Genomic DNA, 24323 nt, shown 5'->3' on the forward strand with positions numbered 1-24323 from the left:
CTCAGCAGCAATGTTTGATTTCCATTAACCTTCAGTGCCACAGCAAGGAGGATCTGTGCCTGAAATCCTTCACCTGCCTTTCCTGGTGCGTGGAAGGACACAAATGCATCAGGCACATCTGCTGGGGGCTGTGCCCAGTCCCACCCCTCTCCTGGGCTGTTTTATCCCAGAATAAACGAGTACACAATAAAAGGGAACTCCAGGGAAGGCCAGGCTGGGGTGGCCAAGCTGTGCCTGGGTGTGTTTGGAGCAGCAGCTCAGCACCAGGTGTTGGTTTTCAGCTGAATTTGAGGCAAATCTCAAATCTCAGCTCTGCAGGCACGGGGGGGCTGCTCCAGGGACGGGGACCGGGACGGGAACAGGACAGGGACAGTGGTGCCACAGAGGGACACCAGGAGCCATTTCCCCGTGGAAAGGGTGACCAGATCTCGGCAGGGGCTGCCGCAGAGGGACACCAGCAGGAATTTCCCCATGAAAGGGCGGTCAGGCCTCAGCAGGGGCTGCCCAGGGAGGGTTGGAGCCCCCATCCTGGAGCATCCAGGGAATTCCTGGCTGTGGCGCTCAGAGCTCTGCGCTGGGGACAGGGTGGGGATGTGGCACGGCTCCATGGGCTGCGAGGCCTTTTCCATCCTCAGGGATTTGGGCATTCTGGGCTTCCCCACGGCAGCGCGCCGTCCCCATGGCAACGCGCGCTCCCGGCGGCGGAGCGCGCGGCGCGGCGTGTCCCGCTCGGCGGCCCGTACCGCGGGGCATTGTGGGCCGGGCAAGATGGCCGCCCCCGTGCCGCGGTGCTGAGCCCAGCCGCGCTCGCCGGCGCCCCGGGACGCGCGTCCCGTCCGCCGCCGCCCGCCCCCGGAGCGCTGCTCGCCGAGCCCCCCTCGGCCCGCCGGTGTGCCAGGGAGCCGCGATGGGCCGGGCGCCGTGCCCGCCGCAGGGAGCGCGGGGCCCGCGGGGGTAGAGGTGCGAGGGAGGCCCCGGGCCCGGGCCCTCGCCGGTCCCTCGGTGCTCCCCGGGCCGCGCCGCCGAGCCCGGCCGGGGCCGCTGCCCGCGCCAGGTGAAGGCGCCGCGTGCCCCGGCTCCGTCCTTGCCCGCGCACCGGGGAACGCCGCCCCCGCCGCCCTTGGCCCGTCGTGCCCCTCCGGCCGGAGGGACCCCCGGCCCCGCTGGGTGCCGGGCTGGACAGCGCTGCCCAGCCGGTGCCCGGAGCTCCGCCGCCCATGGAGTCTGAGATGCTGCAGTCCCCTCTCCTGGGGCTCGGGGAGGAGGATGAGTCCGACCTGACGGACTGGAACTTGCCCCTGGCCTTCATGAAGAAAAGGCACTGCGAGAAGATCGAGGGCTCCAAGTCTTTGGCACAGAGCTGGAGAATGAAGGACCGGGTAATGCTCCAGGGCACCGTGGGGTTTGCACAGGAGCACTCGGGGGACATGTGGAGCAGGAGTCGGAGCTCAGGGGGTGCTGAGCTGTAGCCAGGTGAAACGCTGGCTGTGGATAATGTGGTTTGTGTCTCAGTGGTGAGGGGTGCTGAGCTGGTTTATGTCCTGGTGAGGGGTGCTGAGCTGTGGCCAGGTGAAGCTGGCTGTGGATCCCATGGTTTGTGGTGTCCTGGTGAGGGGTGCTGAGCTGTGGCCAGGTGAAGCTGGCTGTGGATCCCATGGTTTGTGGTGTCCTGGTGAGGGGTGCTGAGCTGTGGCCAGGTGAAGCTGGCTGTGGATCCCATGGTTTGTGGTGTCCTGGTGAGGGGTGCTGAGCTGTGGCCAGGTGAAATGCTGGCTGTGGATCCCATGGTTTGTGGTGTCCTGGTGAGGGGTGCTGAGCTGTAGCCAGGTGAAACGCTGGCTGTGGATAATGTGGTTTGTGTCTCAGTGGTGAGGGGTGCTGAGCTGTGGCCAGGTGAAGCTGGCTCTGGATCCCATGGTTTGTGTCCTGGTGAGGGTTAGGGCAGCAAAGCTGCAGCTGCCCCAGAGGCACTGGTGCGATGCTCACGGCACTGGCTCATGGAGCAGCTCCATCACTTGGGCTCTTTAAATGCAGCTTGGTGTGTTCTGGGCAGGGCTGTGGAGTGCCCAAGCTCAGCAGGAGCAGCAGGTGCAGGAATTGCAGCAGTCTGGGGGTGCAGCTGCACTGGAGCTGCGTGGGTTTGCTGTGCCAGCAGTGCTGGGTGCAGGGGACACTGAGGCTGTCCTGAGCACTGACAGGCTGTGAGATGTTGTGAGATTTTGGAGGCAGGACATGGTTTTCTGATGGAGCTCTGGTGTGTTACAGGAACTCCTGGGTACAAACAGGCTGTGGAGCTCTGGAGGCAGGACATGGTTTTCTGATGGAGCTCTGGTGTGTTACAGGACATGGTTTTCTGATGGAGCTCTGGTGTGTTACAGGACATGGTTTTCTGATGGAACTCTGGTGTGTTATAGGACATGGTTTTCTGATGGAGCTCTGGAGGCAGGACATGGTTTTCTGATGGAGCTCTGGTGTGTTACAGGAACTCCTGTGCACTGACAGGCTGTGGAGCTCTGGAGGCAGGACATGGTTTTCTGATGGAGCTCTGGTGTGTTACAGGAGCTCCTGGGGTGTCTGGGGACCTGTTGTGTGTCACTGAGGTGGAGGTGACACAGACGTGTCCCAGCTGGGAGTCTGGGATCTTCTGCTGCCTCTGTGGGACACCTTCAATGGCTCAGTAAAGAGGAAAGCAAGCACCTAAGAAATGTCCTGGACATCATCTGCACTCATTCTGCCCTTGGGAGCTGCTTAGGTTCCAGCCTTGCTGGCTCTCCCAGTCCTTGCACCCATAACTTTGTGTTTGTAGGTGTTTCTGGGTTTTTCTGGTGACCAGATTTCTGTCATGTTCATGCTCCTCTTGTAAAGGATGGAAGAACTCATTGAAATGCAAGCTGTAATTTCTGTGCCCGGGCTGTGCCTGAGTCTCAGTGTTCCCAGAGTGGAATTGCATTGCTCAGAAGTTCTGAACCATGATCTGAAGGTGGGACTTGGCAGCTCACTGCTGGAGCTGAGCCTTGGGGTGTGATGTGAAGGCAGCACAGACACCACGCTGGTGCTCTGCTCCAAAGGCTTCTGGCACACAAGAGACTTTCTCCACTAGACTGTGGAGGTGTGATGAGCTTGCTGGGCTATTTTAGGTCCTTCCTGGGAGCCTTCCTGTTCCTCCATCCCTGATCTGCAGAGTTGCCTGTTTCTAATTCAGGAATGACTTTGCCCTGCTTGTGCTGATCAATAGGTTGTGCAGCAGCAGGAGCAGCACAGATCAGGGGGTGCTCAGGGCTTCTCTGTGGCTGCTGTGAAATGTTTCAGGTGCCTGCTGCCATCAGTGGCCATCCCAGCCCAGCTCCTGCTGCCTGGCTCCGTGGAGCTGCAGTTCCCTGCTCTGGGACTCTCTGTGCCATGGACCTCGTGGCTGTTGCTGCTGCTGCTCTCTGGGGATGAGCTCAGTGGGGCTGGGCCCTGCTCACTCTCCAAGAAGCTGAATCTGACTCTTGTGAAAGAAGAAAATAGAAGCAAATCTCAAATTTTCAGTTTAGTCCTTCTGCTTTCTCTGCCAGCTGGAGATAACTTCAAACACCAGTACACCAAATGACTTCACACCAGGGCAGTGGTGCAGCTCAGGCATGGTTTATGTCTGGACCCTTTGGACAAACTTGCTGCTATGTTTAATTACTTTTTGTTTAAGAACAGGTGCCTAGGAAGATACCAAAAGCAGGTAAAGACACCTGAGAGAGCAAGAGCAGCTGATTTGAGAATGCTCAACCTCATTACTTTTAGATCTCAGCAGCTGTTTGTCATGTCCTGTATTTTGTTCCCTTTTGCAGCTGTCCCTGGCTGTCTCCTGAGTGCTGAATGTGAGGTAACAAGGGCAGAGCCTCAGCTGGGGAGGGAAGGGGCTGAGGATGGGGTTTGCAGTGCTGCAGGGGGGATGGCTGGGGTGAATATTCAGTGAGCTGGAGTTTGGCTAACCCTGCAAACAGTTCACGGAATCTGGTCAGGCCTGACCTCGTGTGAGCAGGAGGTGGAGGGAGGGCAGCCACTCCTGATGCTGTTTTCCCATGGTTCAGGTTTGTCCAGGGAATGGAGCACCTGCAGAAACCCCAGGAGCTTGGGGTTGTGGGGTTTTCCTGTGAGCTGTGACGGCAGCGTGTGCCGTCAGGGAGAAGCTGATGGGCTGTAGATTTCCCTCTTTTTGTTCCTGAGCTGCTTTGTTTTGCTCTCTGACATCACGAATTATTTACTTCCAGTTTTAGCTGTCTTCAGGAAGTTTATTCTCTCTCCTTGCAGCACTGTCCCCAGTGCCCTGCAGCCCTGTCAGTGCCCACAGCCCCTGGTGTCCCTGTGTCCTTCCAGCCCAGCCCATGGCTCAGCCCCTTCCTTCCCTGCAGGCCCAGGGGGAGCCTCTGTCCCCATCCCCAGTTCCTGCAGCTCCTTTTGTCTCTTGGCTGCCTTTCCCACAAGGCAGGGCCAATGGAGCTGAGGTGTGCTCCTCTCTCTGGGCTGCTGCTGCTGCAGGGGATGTGCCTCTGCCTGTGGGCTGAGTGTGGGGAACATTCCAGAACCTTCAGTGTCATCCATGAGCTCCTCACAGCCCAGCCTGGGGCCATTCTCTGCCATTAAACACCCCAGCCTGAAGAGGTGCTCAAAGGTGAGCCCAGGCAAGGCTCTGCACTCCCAGGGCAGGTAAAGCTGTGGCATTTCCCCCTGTGAATTCCCATTTCCCCCTGTGAATTCCCATTTCCCCCTGTGAATTCCCATTTCCCTCTGTGAATTCCCATTTCCCCCCTGTGAATTCCCATTTCCCCCTGTGAATTCCCATTTCCCCCTGTGAATTCCCATTTCCCCTCTGTCAATTCCCATTTCCCCCTGTGAATTCCCATTTCCCCTCTGTCAATTTCCATTTCCCCCTGTGAATTCCCATTTCCCCTCTGTGAACTCCCATTTCTCCCTGTGAATTCCCATTTCCCCTCTGTGAATTCCCATTTCCCCTCTGTGAATTCCCATTTCTCCCCTGTGAATTCCCATTTCCCCCCTGTCAATTCCCATTTCCCCTCTGTGAATTCCCATTTCCCCCCTGTGAACTCCCATTTCCCTCTGTGAATTCCCATTTCCCCCCTGTGAATTCCCATTTCCCCCTGTGAATTCCCATTTCTCCCCTGTGAACTCCCATTTCCCCCTGTGAATTCCCATTTCCCCTCTGTGAATTCCCATTTCCCCCCTGTGAATTCCCATTTCCCTCTGTCAATTCCCATTTCCCCTCTGTCAATTCCCATTTCCCCTCTGTCAATTCCCATTTCCCCTCTGTCAATTCCCATTTCCCCCCTGTGAATTCCCATTTCTCCCCTGTGAATTCCCATTTCCCCCTGTGAATTCCCATTTCCCTCTGTGATTTCCCATTTCCCCCCTGTCAATTCCCATTTCCTTCTGTGATTTCCCATTTCCCCTGTGAATTCCCATTTCCCTCTGTGATTTCCCATTTCCCTCTGTGATTTCCCTTTTCCCTCTGTCAATTCCCATTTCCCTCTGTGATTTCCCATTTCCCCCCTGTGAATTCCCATTTCCCCCCTGTGATTTCCCATTCCACCCTGTGAATTCCCGTTTTCCCCCATGAATTCCCATTTCCCCAGTGAATCATGGAAGCCCCAAGCAGACTTTGCCTTACTCATGGAGGAGTCATGGGGAGTGAGCAGAGCTCTACTACAGTTTGAGGAAGTGATTCACAGATTTGGGAGTGCAATGACTCCTCTTTTCATCTTGCTTTGTTGCTCTACAAACCCCAGAGTTTATGTGGAGTTGAAGGTTCTTTAGAAGGCAGAGCTCTGAGAAAGGGAGAATCAAATCAGCAGAGTAATGAGTGGTAAATGTAGAGAAAATAAGTGAGAATTCACTGGTGTCCCCCGCCCCTTCCTCCAGGAGGGCTGCTCTGAAAACATTTAATCCTTCCTCTCCCCCTTCCCTGGACTGCATATGCCATCAAAGTGACACTGCTTTGATCTATTATTTATTTAAAGAATATTTTTAACACAAGAGGGTTGGAATTATGCTTTGTGTATTGAATTAAATCTCCCAGCCTCTGTAGCAACCAAAGCATGTAAGTTGATTTAAAGAAAAAGACTCCAAGTACACCAGGTTTTACTGACAAGTTGCTATTAAATTGAGAATATTTAAATTAAGATTTGCTGTATTTATATTGATTTCTAAGATAAGCAGAGAGCAACAAAGCTGATTGTAATAGTCTCACCTCAACATTTTTTTTCCTGCTGCCTCATAACTTGCTGAGTGAGAATTAAATCCTGTTTTTATGAGAAGAGGAATCCACAATTAGGTTTCTCTGGAAATGCAGATTTAAGCAGGACTGCATACAGATGTGCTTGATTCAGGGGAGCAGAGTTTACCTGCTCAGGATACCAGGGAGGTGCCAGCCCCAGGGCTGGTGGCCAGAGGGGTCACTGATCCCTCTGGGGCTGCAGCTTTGCTGCCCCTGCCAGATCTGATCAGCCCCTTGGTCCCTTTGGTGTTTGTCTTGTTCCTCTGCTCGTCTCTGGCCTCTTTCAGTGGATTGGCTGATGAGTTACTCAGTGCCAGGTTTGTGTTGGGGGCATGCTTCAGTGCCAGGTTTGTGTTGGGGGCATCCTGCAGTGCCAGGTTTGTGTTGGGGGCATCCTGCAGTGCCAGGTTTGTGTTGGGGGCATGCTGCAGTGCCAGGTTTGTGCTGGGGGCATGCTTCAGTGCCAGGTTTGTGTTGGGGGCATCCTGCAGTGCCAGGTTTGTGTTGGGGGCATCCCGCAGTGCCAGGCTTGTGTTGGGGGCATGCTGCAGTGCCAGGTTTGTGTTGGTGGCATCCCGCAGTGCCAGGTTTGTGCTGGGGGCATCCTGCAGTGCCAGGTTTGTGCTGGGGGCATCCTGCAGTGCCAGGTTTGTATTAGTGGGCTCTGAGGCGTTCCTTCTGCTGTCCTCGTGCCACAGGCTGTGCCAGCAGCACCCTCACCAGTGCTTTTATCAGTGTTTGCATTTATTGACCCGTCCTTGCTCAGCTGGGACAGGGTGACCTCCTGCTCTTGCTGGGCAGGGATGGAGCAGAGGGTAATGAGTGTAATTAGTGCAGTGCGGTGCAGAGGGCAGAGCAGGGGCAGTGCCAGGGGAGGAAGCTGTGGGAGCAGCCAGGGGTGGGTCAGGCCAGCACTCTGCAGCTGTGGATGGAGCTCTGGGCTGGGTTTCCTGCAGCAGGAGCTCAGGTTGCAGCCGGCTCTGTGCCCTCCTGTCCATGCACAGCCACAGGAAGGAGCTGGAATGGGAGCTCAGAGGGATAGAGGGGCAGGGCCAGCGTTCTGTGCCATGCTCTGTGCCCTTCAGCCCAGCCTGACCCTGCAGGGGAACTGCTGGGCTGCTCCTGGTGCTGCTGCTGCTCTCCTGGCAGCTGGGGAGGTTCCTGGTGCAGGAAGGTGTTTGCGTGTGAGCTCTGGGCTGTGCCTCAGGGATTGCTCCTGACCAGGGAGTGGCTGTGGGAGATGTCAGGGGCCATCCAGGAGTGGTTGGAATGAACCTTGCAGGGAAGATCTGGGGCAGCATCAGCTGTGCCTGGGCAGACAGGCACCTCCTAAAGGCAGTGGCAGCCAGGAGTGGGAATGCCATGCAGCCAGGAGGAGAAGCCTGCAGGAATGCAGAGCACAGATCAGGAGCAAACCCTGTCACAGATGGATGGGGAGTGACACCTGGGATACGCCTCTTGTCGGTTCTTTGCAGGTGGTGTGGAGAAAGCAAAGATCATGGGAGCAAAGTGTATGCTTTCTATTGTTTTTATTGTCTTTAGGAAGCGATTGGCGGGGAAGGAAAGCCCACTTTGGCTCTAAGCATGGCAGAGTGGTTGGAAAGCAGCGTTTGCTGCTGTGCTGTGACAGCCAGGACCAGCCTGCTGCAGTCTGGAGATTTAACCTGGAGCACAGTGGGGAACCTTGGAGCTCTGAGTAACCACAGTGGGGGCCCTGGGGCACAGGGTGCCCTGGATGTCACTGCTGTCCCACAGAGGAGCTGCACTGGGGAGTGCCCGTGGGTACCTGGGCAGTGAGTGCCAGCAGGACTCAGCCACGAGCCTGGGAGGTGCTTCAGGGCACTCAGGGCTGCAGCAGCTCAGAGTGAGCTTTGTGCTGCCAGTGAGGACTGCAGCTGTGGGCAGGAGCTGCCTTCGCTGGGCACAACAGAGCCCCGAAGAGAGTTCAGAGTGGCAGTGCTGAGTTCCCAGGTGAGAGGAGGAAACCAGCCCTCAGGAGGAGGTGATCGAGGAATGTGGAGCAGGCTGGCACACCAGGATCCCACTCTGGGCTGCACATGGCTGGAGACAACCTGCAGAGCTCTTGAATTATTGATGCCAACTTGAAGGAGTTCTTTGCATTCTGCTGCTTCTCTTGCTGTGGAGAAGCACACGGAGATTATTTTTTTTTCCTTAACAATTTATTTATCTAAAACTTTACATTAAAAAAAAATTCCTTGAACCTGAAAGCTCTTCTTTTAAGGTGCTTTACCTTGCAAGTGGTGCAGGAGCTGAAGGGGCAGCAGGGAGCTTTGTTCCCCTGGCTGGGGGAAAGTCCTGTCCAGGTGGGATAGGGAGGGAACCATTTCTTCAGGAGCCTGGCACTGGCACTGTGCAGCTGTGAGGGACTGCAAGGCTTGGCTTGCCTTCAATACCTTCAGCCTTTTCTGATTTCAGACCCCTCAGCCCTTTCTGATTTCAGGCTGATTTCAGAACCCTCAGCCCTTTCTGATTTCAGGCTGATTTCAGACCCCTCAGCCTTTTCTGATTTCAGGCTGATTTCCACTGTCCCTCAGTGCCAGAGCCCTGGGGATGATGCAGGACAGATGTCACCACTTGTCACCTCTCAGCTGGGAGCCCAAAAAAAGGGAAGTTTGGCAAAGAACAAACAGGAACCTCTGGTGTTGCAGAGTGAACTGAACCCAAGGGAGAACAATGTTTCCTCCTGTTAAATGTTGCTGTTCTGCTCTCTCTTTGATGGAACATTTCATGGCAGCTCTCCAAAGGAGCCCACAGTCAGGAGTTACCTGAGGAACGCCTCGCTGGTGCGGAAGAGATTTGTGTTAAATCTCTAAATGTGGGTAGAGAAAAATGTGAAAAAAAGGCTTCAAGGAGGGGATGAATTTCCTGCACAAGCAGGAAACATCCTCCTGGCCAGGGAGGGTTTTCAAATGAGACTCACACCAGGATTTGGAATTTGGAAATTTGTCTCAGGATCTGTGTTTAAGGCTGATAAGTTCATCCTCAACTCTGTAAAATAACATAGCCTCATATATTTCAGTTTAATGCTGACTTAATCTTGTGTTTGTATTAACTCCCAGAAGCAATTTGAACTCACTGGCATAAACCCAGGCAGGTTTCTAACACTTGAGTGTTCATCTGGGTAATGTTTAAGCAGAAAGTTTTCAGCTTGCAAATTGCAGTGTGAAAATCAAATATTAATGGGGTCTAAAACGTCCAGTCTGAGATGTGCCACAAAATGCAGAGTTTCTCATAAATGCACTGACTTCTTCTTGCTATTACTTGAACTAGGATATGAAGCAGTTCTGTGGCTCTGGGTTCCAGACCTGGTCTCACCCAGGCTGAAATCAATGTGTGCCTTGGTTCCAGCCTGGCCTGGAGCCACCCCAGGGATGCTCCAGTGCATCAGGTGGGCTCCCTGGGATGATAAACCTGCACGTTTTCAATCAAACTCTGAACATAATGGTTTTTTCCCAGCTGAAAATACCTGCAGATATTGCACTGTATCACCTGCAGATCTGTTTGGCCTCTAAATGAAATAAGAGGTGAATTAGGAATATTTTAGAAGGTCTTTAGCATAAGATGTAAATTTTAGTGTCAATTGCTTTAATAAGCAGCTTCTCCCTGAGCAGACACAGAACTCCCTCTGCTCCCCCATCCCATTTCTGATGGATTGGGATGAATTCTCTGCCATCACTCCTCAGGAAGAGCATTTTGCCCGAGTGGATTTGGCCATTTCAGGATTGCAGGTTGTGACCCAGCGTTATTAAATCACTGCAAATGGGATGCAGTACAAGCTGGGGAGTTGTAGCCCATTTTTTAACATACAAATGACACTCCAAAGTGCAGAGCCCTCAGTAAGAGCTGCTGTGGTTTGAGCTTGAGCCTTTGCTGACAAGGCATTTTGGATATTGGTTTTCTTACAAACTCACCAAATGTTCTCCTGCTTCATTTTTTAATTCCAACAAAAATCCATGGAAATGTATTCTGATGGATGTACTCCTGAAACGGGGGAAAGAAAATTTCCACTGTCTTAATGACAGATGAGAATGTCCTCGTGCTGCTTGCATTAGGAGCCTTTAAATATGCAGTGAAGTGTCTGGTGTGTTCCAAAAGAGTTTGGAAACGGGAAAAGCATGATTGGATTTTTTTTGATCAGTCACCTGCATTGTCCCCCCCAAACCCCTGCTGAGCCTGGGCTGAGCCCAGCGTGGGCAGCAGGACAGGGATTGTCCCCTGTGCCCCTCAGGTGAGACCCCACCTGCAGAGCTGGAGCTGCTGCAGAGCCCAGGGGAGGCTCCAGGATGGTGCCAGGGATGGAGCAGCTCTGCTGGGAGGAGAGGCTGGCACAGCTGGCATTGCTCACCTGGGCAGGAGCTTTGGGGTGAGCTCAGTGTGGCCTCAGAGAGGCTGGCACAGCTGGCATTGCTCACCTGGGCTTCAGGATAATGCCAGGGATGGAGCAGCTCTGCTGGGAGGAGAGGCTGGCACAGCTGGCATTGTCCACCTGGGCTTCAGGATAATGCCAGGGATGGAGCAGCTCTGCTTGGAGGAGAGGCTGGCACAGCTGGCACAGCTGGCATTGCTCAGCTGCACAGGAGAAGCTTTGGGGTGACCTCACTGTGGCCCTGCAGGGCCTGAAGGAGATGATAAGAAATGCAGAGAGGCACAATTTCCAAGCGATGGAGTGCCAGGACAGAGGGAATGGCCTCCCGCTGCCAGAGGGCAGGGCTGGATGGGATATTGAGGATAAAATGCTCCCTGTGAGAGGCAGAGGGATGGGCTGTGCTCTCAGGTGAGCTCCTGCCAGCACAGCCCATGGTGTGCAGTGCAAGGCTCTCCATCCTTCAGGGGAGAGGGGAAACCACCCCATTTGTCTCTGGGATCAGTTCCTGTTCCTCTCCTGGCTTTGCTGTCAGTTTTCCAGGAGAAACACTTATTTAAAAGCCTGAACCTGGGAATGGAAAATAAATGCCAGCCTGTTCAGGATCAGCCACCGATCAGACGTTACCAGCAAAATACTGAAAAATAAGTCAGTATTAGAGTGCAAATGGGAAACAATAAATAAATGAGATGGAGAAGATTGCTTGGCAGGATACTTTCTCTTGCAGGAGTGATTTATGTGTTTCCAGGTCTAATAAGTCATTGTGTGTGTAGTTTTCTGTGTTTCCCCGGGGTGCTGAGCGTGTGTGTGGCAGTGTGGACGGCCTGGCAGTGTTCATGCCCTGCCACCCTGCAGCTCCCTGCCTTCCCTGGGGGCTGCCAGTGCCTGGGCTGCCTGGGGAGGTGTCCCCAGGGAAGGGCAGGGGCTGTGCAGTGCCCAGGGAGTTTGGGGAGTGGTTTTGGGTGGTTTTGGGTGCTCCAGGGCACTCTGAGCTGCTCAGGGCAGTCAAGGTCTGCAGGGCTGGGCTGCACCTTGCAGCTGCTCCTGGCTCTGCTTTTTCTGGGGTGTCCCTAATGGTGACAAAGTGCTCTAAGGGACATGTCCTGAGTGTTGAACTGCAGCTCTGGGCATCCACCCATCCGTGGGCACATCCTGATGAGGGAATTCCTGCCCAGGCTCCTGTTTCCATGTCCTGAGTGCTGAACTGCAGCTTTAGGCTTCCATGCCATCCGTGGGCACATCCTGATCAGGGAATTCCTGCCCAGGCCCCTGTTTCCATGTCCTGAGTGCTGAGCTGCAGCTCTGGGCATCCATGCCATCCATGGGCACATCCTGCTCAGGGAACTCCTGTTTCCAACCCTTGCTGCAGAGTGCTGAGTGATTCCTGGCACGAGGAGCTCCTACAGGACTGCAGGGTTTGTTAGCCAGAGCAGGGCTTGGGATGAGGCCACAAACCACAGTTCTTGCTGCTTTTTTATTCCATGTTCCCATCATGGCCATGGGAGTGAGGAAACCCTGCAGGATTTCTGTCCTGGTCTAGAGCCTGTGAATGGTGTCTGGCTGCTCCAGTTTCTGGATAAATTACACACTTATGTGGCTCTAGGGTTTTCCCTAAGTGTGAAATTTGGGATTTCTTTTCCCCTGCTGTTGAGGATTGCACAGAGCACCCTGGGGAGGTGGGGATGTGGGTGGCCTTGCTGCAGGCAAGCCCTGAATGCCTGGAATCACTGAGAGCCTCAGCACTGCTTCTGCTTTCCTCCTCTGGTTGGGTGTTGGCATGAGGGAGTCTAGGAAAAACCCATGAAGATGTGGAGTGATAATTTCCAGTATTTTTAGCTGGCCAAGGTGGTTTGTCATTGGTTTAATGCAGGTTTTGGGTCCCAGCTGGGGCTGGGTGGGTTTGGGTTGGTACATTTGGGGTGCCTGGATGGGATAAGCCCACGTGGAGCAGCAGCTGGAGCCAGGACTCCTCCTTACAGGGCTCTCCAAGAAAACCCAACACGTGAAGAAAACAAACTAAAACATGCACTAAATACATTTGTTTTGGTTTGTTTGTTTAATTTTTTTCACGGTTTTGTTTGTCACTTGGGGTTTTTCCATTGTAATTCTTTTAGTTTCAATATTAGAGATCACACATTGCATTATAATATTGGTCAGGGGCCCTGAATAGCACTGCCTCATGTTTTAATAATGTGTTTCAGCTGGACAATGGCTAATTTAAGATGAGTAGCAGAAGTTCACTGGGATCCATTTCCACGCTCAGAAAGAGAAGAATGGGCTCTGGAAATAACAACAAAAATAGTAACATGGAGTCTAAGTACTGTTCTAATAAAAAAATGAAAAATTTCACCAGTCAGGCCTTGCTTTAAATAGTCCATGTGCAGGAGCAGGTGGGAGAGGTTGGCTGAAGCCCTGCAGAAGTTGTGGGAGGGTGAAGTTTGGAGCCCAGGGCTGCTGTTCTGCTCTAAGGCTGTGTGTGCTCTTATCTTTGCAGATGAAGACTGTCAGTGTTGCCTTAGTTTTGTGCCTCAACGTGGGCGTGGACCCCCCAGACGTGGTGAAAACAACTCCCTGTGCCCGCCTGGAGTGCTGGATTGGTGAGTGCCCAGAGCCCCGAGCTCCCCTGCTCCCCCAGACACAGAATCCAGCCCAAAACCGTGCATTGAAACTGGGCTCAGCAGAGGGAAATGTGCCATGTGATTTTCCTCTGGGTTAATGAAGAGTCCAGCTCCACCTGCTGCCGTGGGTCATCTCTCCTGCTGTGCTCTGAAATGAGATACCGTGGAGAAAAACAGCTGTTAATGAGCTGCTTTGCTTGCTTGTAATTGTTTTAGATTTATAAAGACCTGAAGGAAATCTCTGAGCAGAGACCTTCAGAGTACTGGGATCTGCAGGGCTTTCAGTCCCCCTTCCCTGCCTCAGCCAGCAGAGCAGTGAGCTCTGTGAAACACCTTGAGGTAGCTGCTCTGGGCCTGTTTTAATTGGAATCATTCAGGAGACCTGGAATTGTTCCCAAGGATGTTTTGCCAGCAGTTCAACACCTGGGTTTGCTGCTTTCATGCAGCATTGCACTCAATTCCTGGGGTTTTTTGTGAAGAAAATAAAAGTTCCCTTGGTTTTGGAGAAAAAAAGTCTAATTATCAAGATGAGACAATTCTGAAGCAATGTTAGAAGGAAATATCTTGTGTACAGAAGCTTTCTCAGGCTTGGGTTTTCTGTAGGAGTTGGGAATGCTCAGCCTCCAGCACATCCAGGGCTCTGACAGCCCCAGGGGCAAAGTGATCACTGCACAAACAGAACCTCTTTACAAACTTCCAGCAGGTTTTCTAACCTTTCTTACCTGCCTTGTGAATCACAGCACCTCAGGTTTTTAACCTGAAATGCTGCTGGAAGCCCTGAGCAGGCACAAGCAGGTGCCTGAGAGCAGAGCACAGCCCTGATGTCTCATTGATACACGAGCAGAGGAGCATTGCAGAGGCATTTAAATAAAGTCATTAGTGCCTATCATTAGCAAAGAGAATTTTGAACGCAGTTTTGTAATTAAATTTTCAGTTTGTTTATGCACACAAGTGCTCCTTCCACTTGCAGCCAACTTGAAATGTCTGAAAAAGGTAATTGGGGAAATATCTGATGTTTTTGTGCCATCGGTCTGAGGAGCACGGGGATGCAGAGGTGTCTGTGCCACATGTGCAGGGAACTCTCTGGGTGCAGAAATGTCTGTGCCACATGTGCAGGGGCTGGGGAGCTCTCTGGGGTGCAGTTGCTGCTGTTCACACCTGAGCTGGGGTCACCCCTGGTGACAAATGGCCTCTGGGCAGAGCCACGTGCAGCTCCTGCTGCTCCTTCCACGTGCAGCTTTTATTCAGTAAAGAAAAATAACTCAAAATCCTGCCTTCATCCCGCTCTATTGCATTTTGTTTCTAACAAAAGTATGTTTGCAAAAACTGGGAAAAAAACCCTTCACTGATCTGGTTTAGTGCTTTTAAAATAATTGGTATTAAATGGGAAAATATTAGCTTGTAGGGTTTTTTTTAAAAAGAAAACTTGTTAATTGTTTAATTACATGTCCATGGTGTTTGAATAAAGCACATGGCCTGGAATTGTATTGCTATGTATGGATTGTGGTAATTATCTAGCAATAAAATTAACTTCTTAAATATTACAAATGGCACACAATCTCTGCAAAGGAAGCAAAGGAAGTAAATGAAGCAGGATTTTGCATTCATCAACAGAAAATGTTTGTCATCAAATATTTAACCAATTTGAGCTCTTGTCATTATTTACAATAGAAACCTTATTTCATTATTAAAAGAAACAAATGCAGTGCCTCTCCTGTCTTTCAAAACAAAATTGTGTTCAGCACCTCAGTGAGAGAAATCTTCCACATCTGACAGTCTGTAATGGAGCTGGATTTTTGTTGGACTGAGGAATTTGGGGACAGTTTTTGGGAGTAAATCCCAGGAGGAACAAGGTGTTAGTGAGTTTGATGATGAAAGGGACCTGCATGGAGACATCCCTGAGTGCTGCACTGGGCTGAAGCTGCTGCTGTGTGTTCTGTTCCCAGATCCTCTGTCCATGGGGCCTCAGAAAGCTCTGGAGACCATCGGGGCCAACCTGCAGAAGCAGTACGAGAACTGGCAGCCCAGGGTGAGTGTGGGCTGCTCCTGGGGCTGCCCTGCCTGGGGCCTCTCCTCCACCCAGCCTGGGGGTTTGTTTCCAAGGGTTTCCAAGGGTATTCGTGTCTTGGAGCTTTTATGGCAGGTATTCGTGTGCAGCTAAGACAAGAGAATTTCCTTTTTGTGTTTTTCCTCGTGGCACGTTGACAATTTTCAAATCCCAACAGCCCGAGAATTTAGCAGAAAATTCAGAAAGCGCCTGGAATCAAAGAGGAGGAAAAGCATGTTGGGGCAGGGGTGAAAACAAGCCGTGTGTTCTGTGTTCTGGCTGGGGAGGAGGCCAGCTCAGGAGCAGCAGGCTCCCTGCGTGGGCCTGGTGGAGGCAATCCCAGAGCTGGGCTGGTTCCTGGTTCCTGCAGGAAGGCACAGCCCTGACACATTGCAAAGCCAAACACGTCCTGCTTTATTGCACTCCACAGGGCTCTGGAGCTTTCTGCAGTAATAAAGAGAAGTTGGTGTGCCATCTGCAATAAAACAATAGCAGCATTATTGAATTTCCTAGAGCTTTCATATAAATACTAATACATCCACTTTGGTCTGTTTCTTGGGGGCTTGGAATGGTTGAGGAGTGGATGGAAGGAAGACAGTTTGGGGGAAACCAGGCAGTCTGGAGAAAAGAGCAAATCATAACAATCTTCTGAAACAGCTGCTATTCCCAGCTGGAGCTGCTGCCATCAGCTCCTTGTTGGGAATGCACAAGGGGTGCTGATTGCTGGCATGGATGGTGGCAGTGGTGACCACTGTGTGACCAGTCCTGTGGCACTGCTGCCAGCCAGTCCTTCTGTTCAAACATCCCCCTTTTGCTCAGTGCAAACAGCTTTTCTGTAAGAAATCTGCGCAAGGGGTAAAACATGAAAATTCCTTGTTTCTGGAAGCTCCCAGGCTGCACAGCTGATGGATATTTCCTTCCAGGTCTTATTGAGCCCCTTTCTAAATAATTTATCAGCTTGCCATTGCTTGAAGTATTTGTTCTGATTAAATTTAAGACTTTGCTTTATTGTTGTGTAGCTACATAAATTTGTGTGCTGCGGGAGTAGAAACCACTTCAGCTGTTGTTTCCTCTGCAAAATCCTGCAGTTAAGCAATATTCAGTAATTTCATGCAGTTCTCAAATGAAGATTGTACTGGGGGAGAGGGTAGGAGATGACAGAGCCGTGGGCTCGATCTGTCTTGATAAAGGCTTCCCTGAACAAGCACAGAGTTCTTGCAATTCAGTGCAGATTTAATTGAGGTGCTGGTGAAAAAGTGGAAGGAAAACCGAGACAGCTCTACACTAACTCCCCCTTGGGCTTGGGGCTTAAGCTCTACTGGGCAGGGAAGGGTTAAAGCTGAGGGTAATCTGGAAAGAGGCTCAATTACAGGGATCAAAGGGGCTGCTTAAGCAGCTGAGGATGGAAGGAGAGAAGGGAGTGAAAGTGAAGAGCACAGGGCCCGGTAATGCCTGGGAGAGGGGAACCTTCCCTGGGACCTGCAGGCACTGGGGAGGGAAGGGCTGCAGGAGCTGGGGCTGTGGCTGGCAGCACCAGGAAACGAGACAGAATTGCCCAGAATAAAATAAATGGAGTTTCTGTGGGATGCTGCTCACATGCTCTGTGCTTGAAATATTCAGGTAAGGAATTGATCATGTTGGAATGGGGTTTATCTGGTGCTGACCCCATTCAGTAGCCCCGTGGGAGGGGTAGCTCTGTATTTAAAATATTTAAATAAGGAATTGATCATGTTGGAGTGGGATTTCTCAGCTGCTGACCCCCTTCAGTGCCCCTGCAGAACCCTGCCTGTGTGAAGTGTACCCTGTGTTTAAAATATTTAGGTAAGGAATTGATCATTTTGAAATGGGATTTATCTGGTGCTGGCCCCATTCAGTGTCCCTGCAGAACCCCTGTGTTAGGCAGGGGTATTTAAAGTATTTAGGTAATCATGTTGAAATTGGATTTCTCAGTTGCTGACCCTCTGCAGAGCCCTGCCTGTGTGAGGTGCAGCTCTGTAGCAGGGGCCCGGCCAGGGCCCAGCTTTGCTGTGCTGGCAGGGAGCAGCAAATATTTCCCTGTTGTTGGGGTGTAAATGCAGATTTCTTGGCAGCACTGCACCTTGTGCCACTGCAAAGCAGGGACTTGCTTTAGCTCAAGAGTCAAGAGCCTTTGCAAGCAGGGCTGTGAGCTGCCAGTGCTGCTGCAGTGGGATGGTTTATGGCATGCAGGAGCTGGTGGGGGTTTTTATGAGCAGGAATTACTGCTCTGCAAGCCCAGTCAGGCTGGGGAGCACCAAGGGGTTCTGCTGGCTGGGGCACTGAGTTCCTGCACCCTCCAGGCTGTGTGTGAAGCCCCTGTGTGCCCTGATCCCTGAGCCAGGCATGGATTTGCTGCCTGGCTCTGCTCCCCTGTTCCCCTGCTGCCCATCTCCTGCCCAGCCAGCCCAGGGCCCTGTGCCTCCATCCCTGTGGGTGTGCATGCAGCCAAAGGCTGGGCTTGGATGAGGCACAGTTTACATAATTCAGGACCTGCTATGAAGTAGTCTGGACCATATGCTTATTAAATTTGCATGAAATTATAGATTTTTTTCCCTCTTCGTTGGGTCTGGCTTTTGGCCAGGTTCTCCCTTTAACTCCAAACTGACCAGAGCACTCAAAGGAGTTTTTCCTCCTTCACTCCATCATTTTGCTGCTTCTGTTGGGATTTCAGTGGTGCACAGATCCCAGTGGCACTCCTGCACCAGGTGCTTTTCACCTTTAATCTCTGTTGAGCTCTCCCAGTGCTGCCAGCCAGGCCAAAATCTGCAGTTCCTAACATTCCTAGGAGAGGTGAGGATGCAGACACAGCTCCTGCATGGCTCCAGCTGAGCTGCTGCACTGGGATCTTCTGTACAGAGACCTTCCAGCTGCAGGGCACCTCTCCTGTGCAATGAGGGGTTTTACATCTTCTGAGAAGCAGCCGAATGGACTGTGAGGGGTCTGTAGCTCTGTAGGATTGCCCCCAAAGCAGTGATATGCCATCAGCACTCCCTCTGCACCAACCCACACCAGTGAGGCCAAGGGACTGAGCCTCCACATCCCCCTTACACCCGCTTGCCTGCATAAAACAAAGTCAATTACAGTATTGATTTTTTAATTCGAGTGCTACGGTTCTGCCTCCCTTTTTCTTCTCTCAATTTCCTCTTTTTTCTCTAAGAGAGTCGTTGGGGCTGTGTTAATTCTCTCCTGGAAGGAGCTGATTTCATTAGAGCTGAATGGATTATACCTGAATGGGCATCCCTGGGGTGAGGGAGATCTCTGAGCCATGAAGGGGGATGGAAATCCTGCATGGGGAAGGGACTGGGGAAATCTAGAAGACAAGATTAAATAAACTTTTAGGAAGCCTTTGGGAAGGGTGGTTGAAAGCAAGAGCTGTTGTTTGGGAATGCCTGCAGCTGGAACGTGGCTCCTTGGGCAGCTTGTGAGGAAAGGGCTTTCCCATTGCTGTCTGATCCAGTCTCACCCGTTGTGTGCTGCCTCCTGTCTGCACCAGGGAGTGATGGTCTCTGAGGGCACATCTCCCACAATATGGATAAATTATCTCTTTTGTGGCAGGCCTTCAAGGAAACAGTGATTTTCTGATCAAACAGGCTGCTTCTCCCTCTCTTCTAGTCTGCTTCCCAACAGTTTTCTCTTCATTTCAAAGGAAGTACAGCCGAGATACTTGAAGTGGATCATTGAAAGGCTCTACCTTTTAGTGCATGTTGTCTGTTGTTGATGCTGTTGTTCCCCTCATTAGAGATCTCTGGGCTTTGATTCGGTGTCTGAGGTTTCATTCCTTCATTGCTTTTTTCTGCCTAATTAATTGGGAAGTTGCTGCTGCACATCAAAGGGGGAGCATTTCCTAAAGAGTAACTACTTAAGCATGAAAACTAATTGAACACATGACCTAATTATTGGTCTCTCAGTGAGTCATACTTTTCCTTTATTTCTGTGGAGTTTTTCTTTTAAAACAACAGCAAATACTAATTGCTTCTGCAGAAGAAATACTGTAGAATTCCAAAGGGGAGCATGGAAAAACTGGTGCTTGGTCTCCAGTAGGAGATATCTGCAGATGTAGGAACATGCAAGAAGAAAATGAAGGAAAAAACCAAAAAGACAGTGTGACCTTGTTTAACAAACCCAGGTTTTCCTTAGAGGACTATGTTTGTTGGTTTTTATTTCCCAACAGCCTCTTGAATTTGGCAGCTATATCAGGCTCTGCAAAATTCTGCTGTATCAATCCTTTGCTGTCTTGTTAAAGATCAACTGTCTTCAGCATAAACCAGCAGGGCTTTTATTCAGGGAAAAAAAATAGTCTGCCACAGAAGTGGAGTCAACAAGTCTAATTGTCTAATTGTGAAACCCAATTATTGCTGTCCTTCTGTCTGAAAACCTGTCGTGGTCAGAGTGTCACTGCCTCACTGAAAACCCCTCTGGAAGCACTGGGCCAGGGAAGCACAGATTTCAGGTTCCAAGGGATGAACCCACTCTTTAGTGCCTTGGGAATACGGGGAAAATGAGGAGGAATGAGTCCTCACCTGGGGCTCCTCCTGCCTGCTCTGGGAGCAGCTGTACCTGGCAGGGCCCCTGGAGCAGGGATAAGTGAGGATTTGGGAATTGGCTGTGCCAGGGAGGAGCTCCCTGCTGCAGCTCTGGCTACAGCTCATGTTTGAATGCTTTTGATAGTGAGAAAAAAAACCCCAAACTGATAAATCTTTAACACACCACTGAAAGTGGAAACTGTGAATTTGCAGCAGTGGTGTACTTAATACTGATTTTTCAGAGATTCTCCTGGAAAAATGAGTCACAAAAAGGAAAGAAGTAGTTGGAGGCAGGGAGTGCTGTGGGGAGTGTGTCCCGAAGCTGCAGAGAGCAGGCAGTGGCACTGGGCTGTTCTGGGAGCTGAGCTGGCCGTGCACTGCAGCCACTCTGCAGCCAAGTCAGCAAACTTGCAAAGTCACTTGAGTGGGGAAGTCTGAAATCCTGTGGGTCTCTGCACCTGCTGCAGGCTGGAGCTCTGTGGGCAGCATGTGCTGGAAGGAGGAGATCACCCAGCATCTGAACTCCTCTCAAGGCCTTGCCTTCCCTCCACACTTCTGGCAATAACTTCATTTCCCACGTTTCGTCCTTCAGGCCTGTTTTGGTTTGTGCTCTGCTATCAGAATGGGGCCAGAGTTGGCAGGGAGGAAGGTTTGTGCTTTTGAGGGTGCTTTCTGTGGCCATTGATGTCAGCTTGTCAGAGATGGGAAGAAAGAGCTGACAGGAAAAGGCTCTTGGAGAGCAAAGCAGCTCTGCCTGGCAAAGCTGATTAACGTGTTTCTGTAATTACCACCCAGCTCTGGGTGACCTATTTAAAAGCACCTTGGCTTTGTGCTGGGGGGAGTGCAGAATGCCAGGGATGGGGGACAGGGAGGAGCCCCCTGCAGATCCCCTGGCAGCACCCTGGGGCTCTGTGCCCAGTAAATGCTCCTGGATCCCCTGGCCAGGATGCAGGGCTGGACACTGGCACAGGCACTGGGAGCTCCCTGCTAACAAACACCACCAGTTCTGTGCAAAACTCAGAGATAAAGAGGAAATTATTCACATTTTTATTTATATTGCTGCTCCTCTCTAAGGCAGAATGAGGAAATCCTGAGTGCTTTGGTTTGAACTCCTTTCCTGTGGAGATTAACAAGGCATAAGCCTTGGAATGATTGGCTTGCCTTCTCCTGACTCATTAAGGTGTTTTTAATCAGAAAATTGCTTCATTAAGCAATTACTTTGCAATCAGAGGAGCACTGAAATTACTAAACAATTATTTAGGATTGAGAAGATGAAGTTCTTGCCCTGCAGGGCTTCAGCCTTGCAGCTCCTCCCTGGAACACAATGCAGTCAGGCCAGGGTGTAAGGACAGCCAGTGTGAGAATTTACCAGTTTGTACTGGTCCAGAACCAAACTGGTTACCAGTTTGTACTCCTGCAGCCTGAACTGGGCTCCCAGTAAGGTCCAGGTTTCTGTTTAACAACCGGGAAGGTGCAGAGCCTTTAAAGAGCTCATAAAACTGAGGTTCTAGAGAAGGAATGGAGCTGACACTGCTGCTTAGGAGTTAGGTTGTTTGACTAAGCAGGTTTGAAAGATGTGGCCTGGGGTGTTCCTAAAATCCAGTTAGGGCACCCTGTGATGTGACCCATCGAGCTGTCACCAGGCTGAGGGTGCAGATCTGCCATATGAGAAGCAAATTTGAGTTCTTTTACCATCCCCTCTGTTTAAAAGCAAGCAATTATTTACACAGCCCTCTCAGAATAGTTTTTGAGCAGAGAGGGAAGGATTTGTACCAAACACAGGAAGGCTGGTGGGTGGAATTTCTGTGAACTTTGGCACAAACCTGCAGTGTGAAGCAGCTTGTAACTGCTGAGGAACACACCTGTCTTGTGGATGTATTGTAGCAGCAACTCAAGGTTGGTTGTCCTGATTTTTGTCTTCCCTGTCAACATCAGTTCTCATGAACAAACTGCTCCGAGGCGTTTTTTTTGGAAGTGTTATTGGATCCTGAGCTGCACAGTGAGGATTAGGTACTTTGGAATTCATTTCACATTGGACTTGAAAGCAAGGTCAGAGACTGCAGAGGGAAGGTAAAGTCCCCACTGCTGGCTGCAGGCACAGGAGGGGACGTGCCAGGCTCAGAGCTGGCTCCTGCCACCTTCCTGTGCTGGCACCAGCAGCTCCAGAGGGAATCAGCACAGGGGAGATGGAGAGGGGCTTGAAATGCACCCGGATATCTGCAGAGAATTGCCTCAGACTGGCAGGAGTCTCCCTTTGCCTTAGTTTAGTATTTAAATTAAAGCATCTCAAAGTTATAGTTTGTTCTCACCGTAATGAATATTTTTCAAGTTAGCAATGACTAATAATTTTATCAGTAATGTTTTCTCCTGGCCTGTGTTAACCAGGTTAAGCTGCTGCCTGTAACGTCAATTTGGGATTTCCAGCACACTCCCTTGTACTTAAATATGCAGTTTTTATTATCTTGGCCTAATCCTCATGAATTTGCATCAGGGTAATTTTATGTGCCCACAGCCTAAAATTAAAACACCTTGAAGGAGGTGGTGTTTTTTTGGTTTTTTTTTTAATATAAAATTAAGAAGCTTGGAGTCAGTGGATATGGTTCAGAATAATTTGCATTTGCATGATGTGTCCAACCCAGGAGTTATTGTGGCCATATCAGCGTGGGCTTGAGGTGATTGGGTTTGTGATTGATGGGCAGTGGGGATGAGCTGCAGTCACTTCTTACAGGGCTATCTCTGAGCTTATCACACAACAGGCTCGGGGTGTGTCTGCCCTATGGGCTCTGCAGGCTGCCCTGGGATCCTGCTGGGTCCTGGGCTGGGATCCTGCCCTGGCACTGCTGGGATCCTGCCCTGGCACTGCTGGGTCCTGCCCTGGGATCCTGGGCTGGAATTCTGCCCTGGCACTGCTGGGATCCTGCCCTGAGATCCTGGGCTGGAATTCTGCCCTGGCACTGTTGGGTCCTGCCCTGGCACTGTTGGGTCCTGCCCTGGGATCCTGCCCTAGATCCCACCCTGGGATGTTTATTGTGGAACTGCAAACCCAAAAGTGTTCGTGAGCAGCTGTAAATTCATCTGTCCTCTGCTGTGTCTCCAAAGCCAGTGTAAATGCAGGATCCCAAGCCTTGCTTTGATGCAGGAGAAGTGCTGTGCTTCAGTCAGGACTGAAGTGGGATCAGGGGGAGGTGCAGGGCTGCGTTGTTAATCACCGTTCTGGATGAACCAAAGAACAGAGTATTTTTGTTTGGGAGTGGAGCCTGTAGTTTTTCACTAGAACAGCTTCCCCCTCAGCAGGCCTGGCAGCAGGCCAGCCTGGCAGCACATGGAGACAAAGCCTGGAGTAATGGAGTGGGAAGGGAAATGGGTGAGTGCAGATCCTCCTGCACAGCCCTGCTGAGCCCTGTCCGTAGCAGGCACTGCTCCTGCCAGGCATGGCTGGGGCTGTGCTGCATGAGTCAGCCTACAAACACATCTTGGAGCTTCCCAGAGCCTTCCCTCCACGGACAAAATTAGGGATTCTCCCCCACCTGCCTGTTTTATCAGCAAGGCTTTATGTATGGACTTTCCTCCAAATCTGTGTTGAGATCTTGTTAAATATCCTCTGGGAATCCAAATGGGTTTATATCAAAAAGATGCTTCCTCTCATCTCTGTGCTCTTTGATTTCTTCAGGAGACTCTACAAGATAAGAGTTTGATTTGGAAAGTCTGGCTTCTCATTAGGGATGCTGAATGGGCTCTTCCCCAAAGTGTTTGTTCATGGCTCTGTTTATTTATTATTATTCCACCAACGTGCCCAGCTCAGAGCTCAGCCTGGATTTCCTCTGGATTCCTTTGGACACTGATGTCATTCTTCCTGCTTTCCCCTTTCCTGGTACCCAGGTGCTTTCAGAGGGATTTTACCATCTCCAGGAGATGCTCAGCAATTCAATAATTGAGATAACTCAGTTTATACTTTTTGGTCCCTGGAGATGGGATGGGGGTGTTGGATCTGGGGGGTCTCACTGTGTCACCCACAGTGTTTGGGGATGGCTGCACCAGCTCTGGGCTTCTCAGCTTGCTGAAATTGTCTGGTCTATCTTGAATTTTCCTTTTTTTCTTTTTTTGTCATGTTGCTGTTCGCTGCTTAGATGCTCCAATGTGTCCAGGAGATTTCAAAAGTAAAATATAATGGTGCTGCTCTGCTCTGTGCACCACATGTTCATCCTGGCTGTGAATTTCTGACATATATGTGCCTGTTTTATGTGTCTGAGCCCCACTTTGTTCCAGACACTCTCAGGAACACGTTGCATCAAACTGGCAGCTGCCTCATGGAAAGTGGAGTACGAATTAATTCAATTTTATGCTCTTCACTTAAAAGAAAACTTAATCCAGGATTTTTAGTGTTCATCTTTAACAGGTCTTCAAGCATCTCTGTCTGGGGTGTTTTATCCTTTGCCTTAGAGTGAGATATTTGCCTTAGTGTGGC

General features: G+C 51.0%; 1 protein-coding gene across 2 annotated transcripts in view; it reads left to right on the forward strand.

Annotated features, from left to right (window-relative positions):
• The first annotated feature begins 1096 nt into the window (after positions 1-1096).
• The window catches only part of RPTOR (regulatory associated protein of MTOR complex 1), a 103702-nt gene continuing 80475 nt past the window's right edge, over positions 1097-24323 (forward strand). For both annotated transcript variants that reach the window (XM_058038669.1, XM_058038670.1), the window contains exons 1-3: positions 1097-1379; positions 13147-13249; positions 15217-15299. In XM_058038669.1, coding sequence (XP_057894652.1) covers positions 1218-1379; positions 13147-13249; positions 15217-15299 — 348 coding nt within the window. In that variant the 5' untranslated portion in view covers positions 1097-1217. The remainder of the gene's footprint in view (positions 1380-13146; positions 13250-15216; positions 15300-24323) is intronic.

Source organism: Melospiza georgiana, chromosome 21 (assembly GCF_028018845.1).
Source record: "Melospiza georgiana isolate bMelGeo1 chromosome 21, bMelGeo1.pri, whole genome shotgun sequence".
In the NCBI taxonomy this organism is placed as follows: domain Eukaryota; kingdom Metazoa; phylum Chordata; class Aves; order Passeriformes; family Passerellidae; genus Melospiza; species Melospiza georgiana.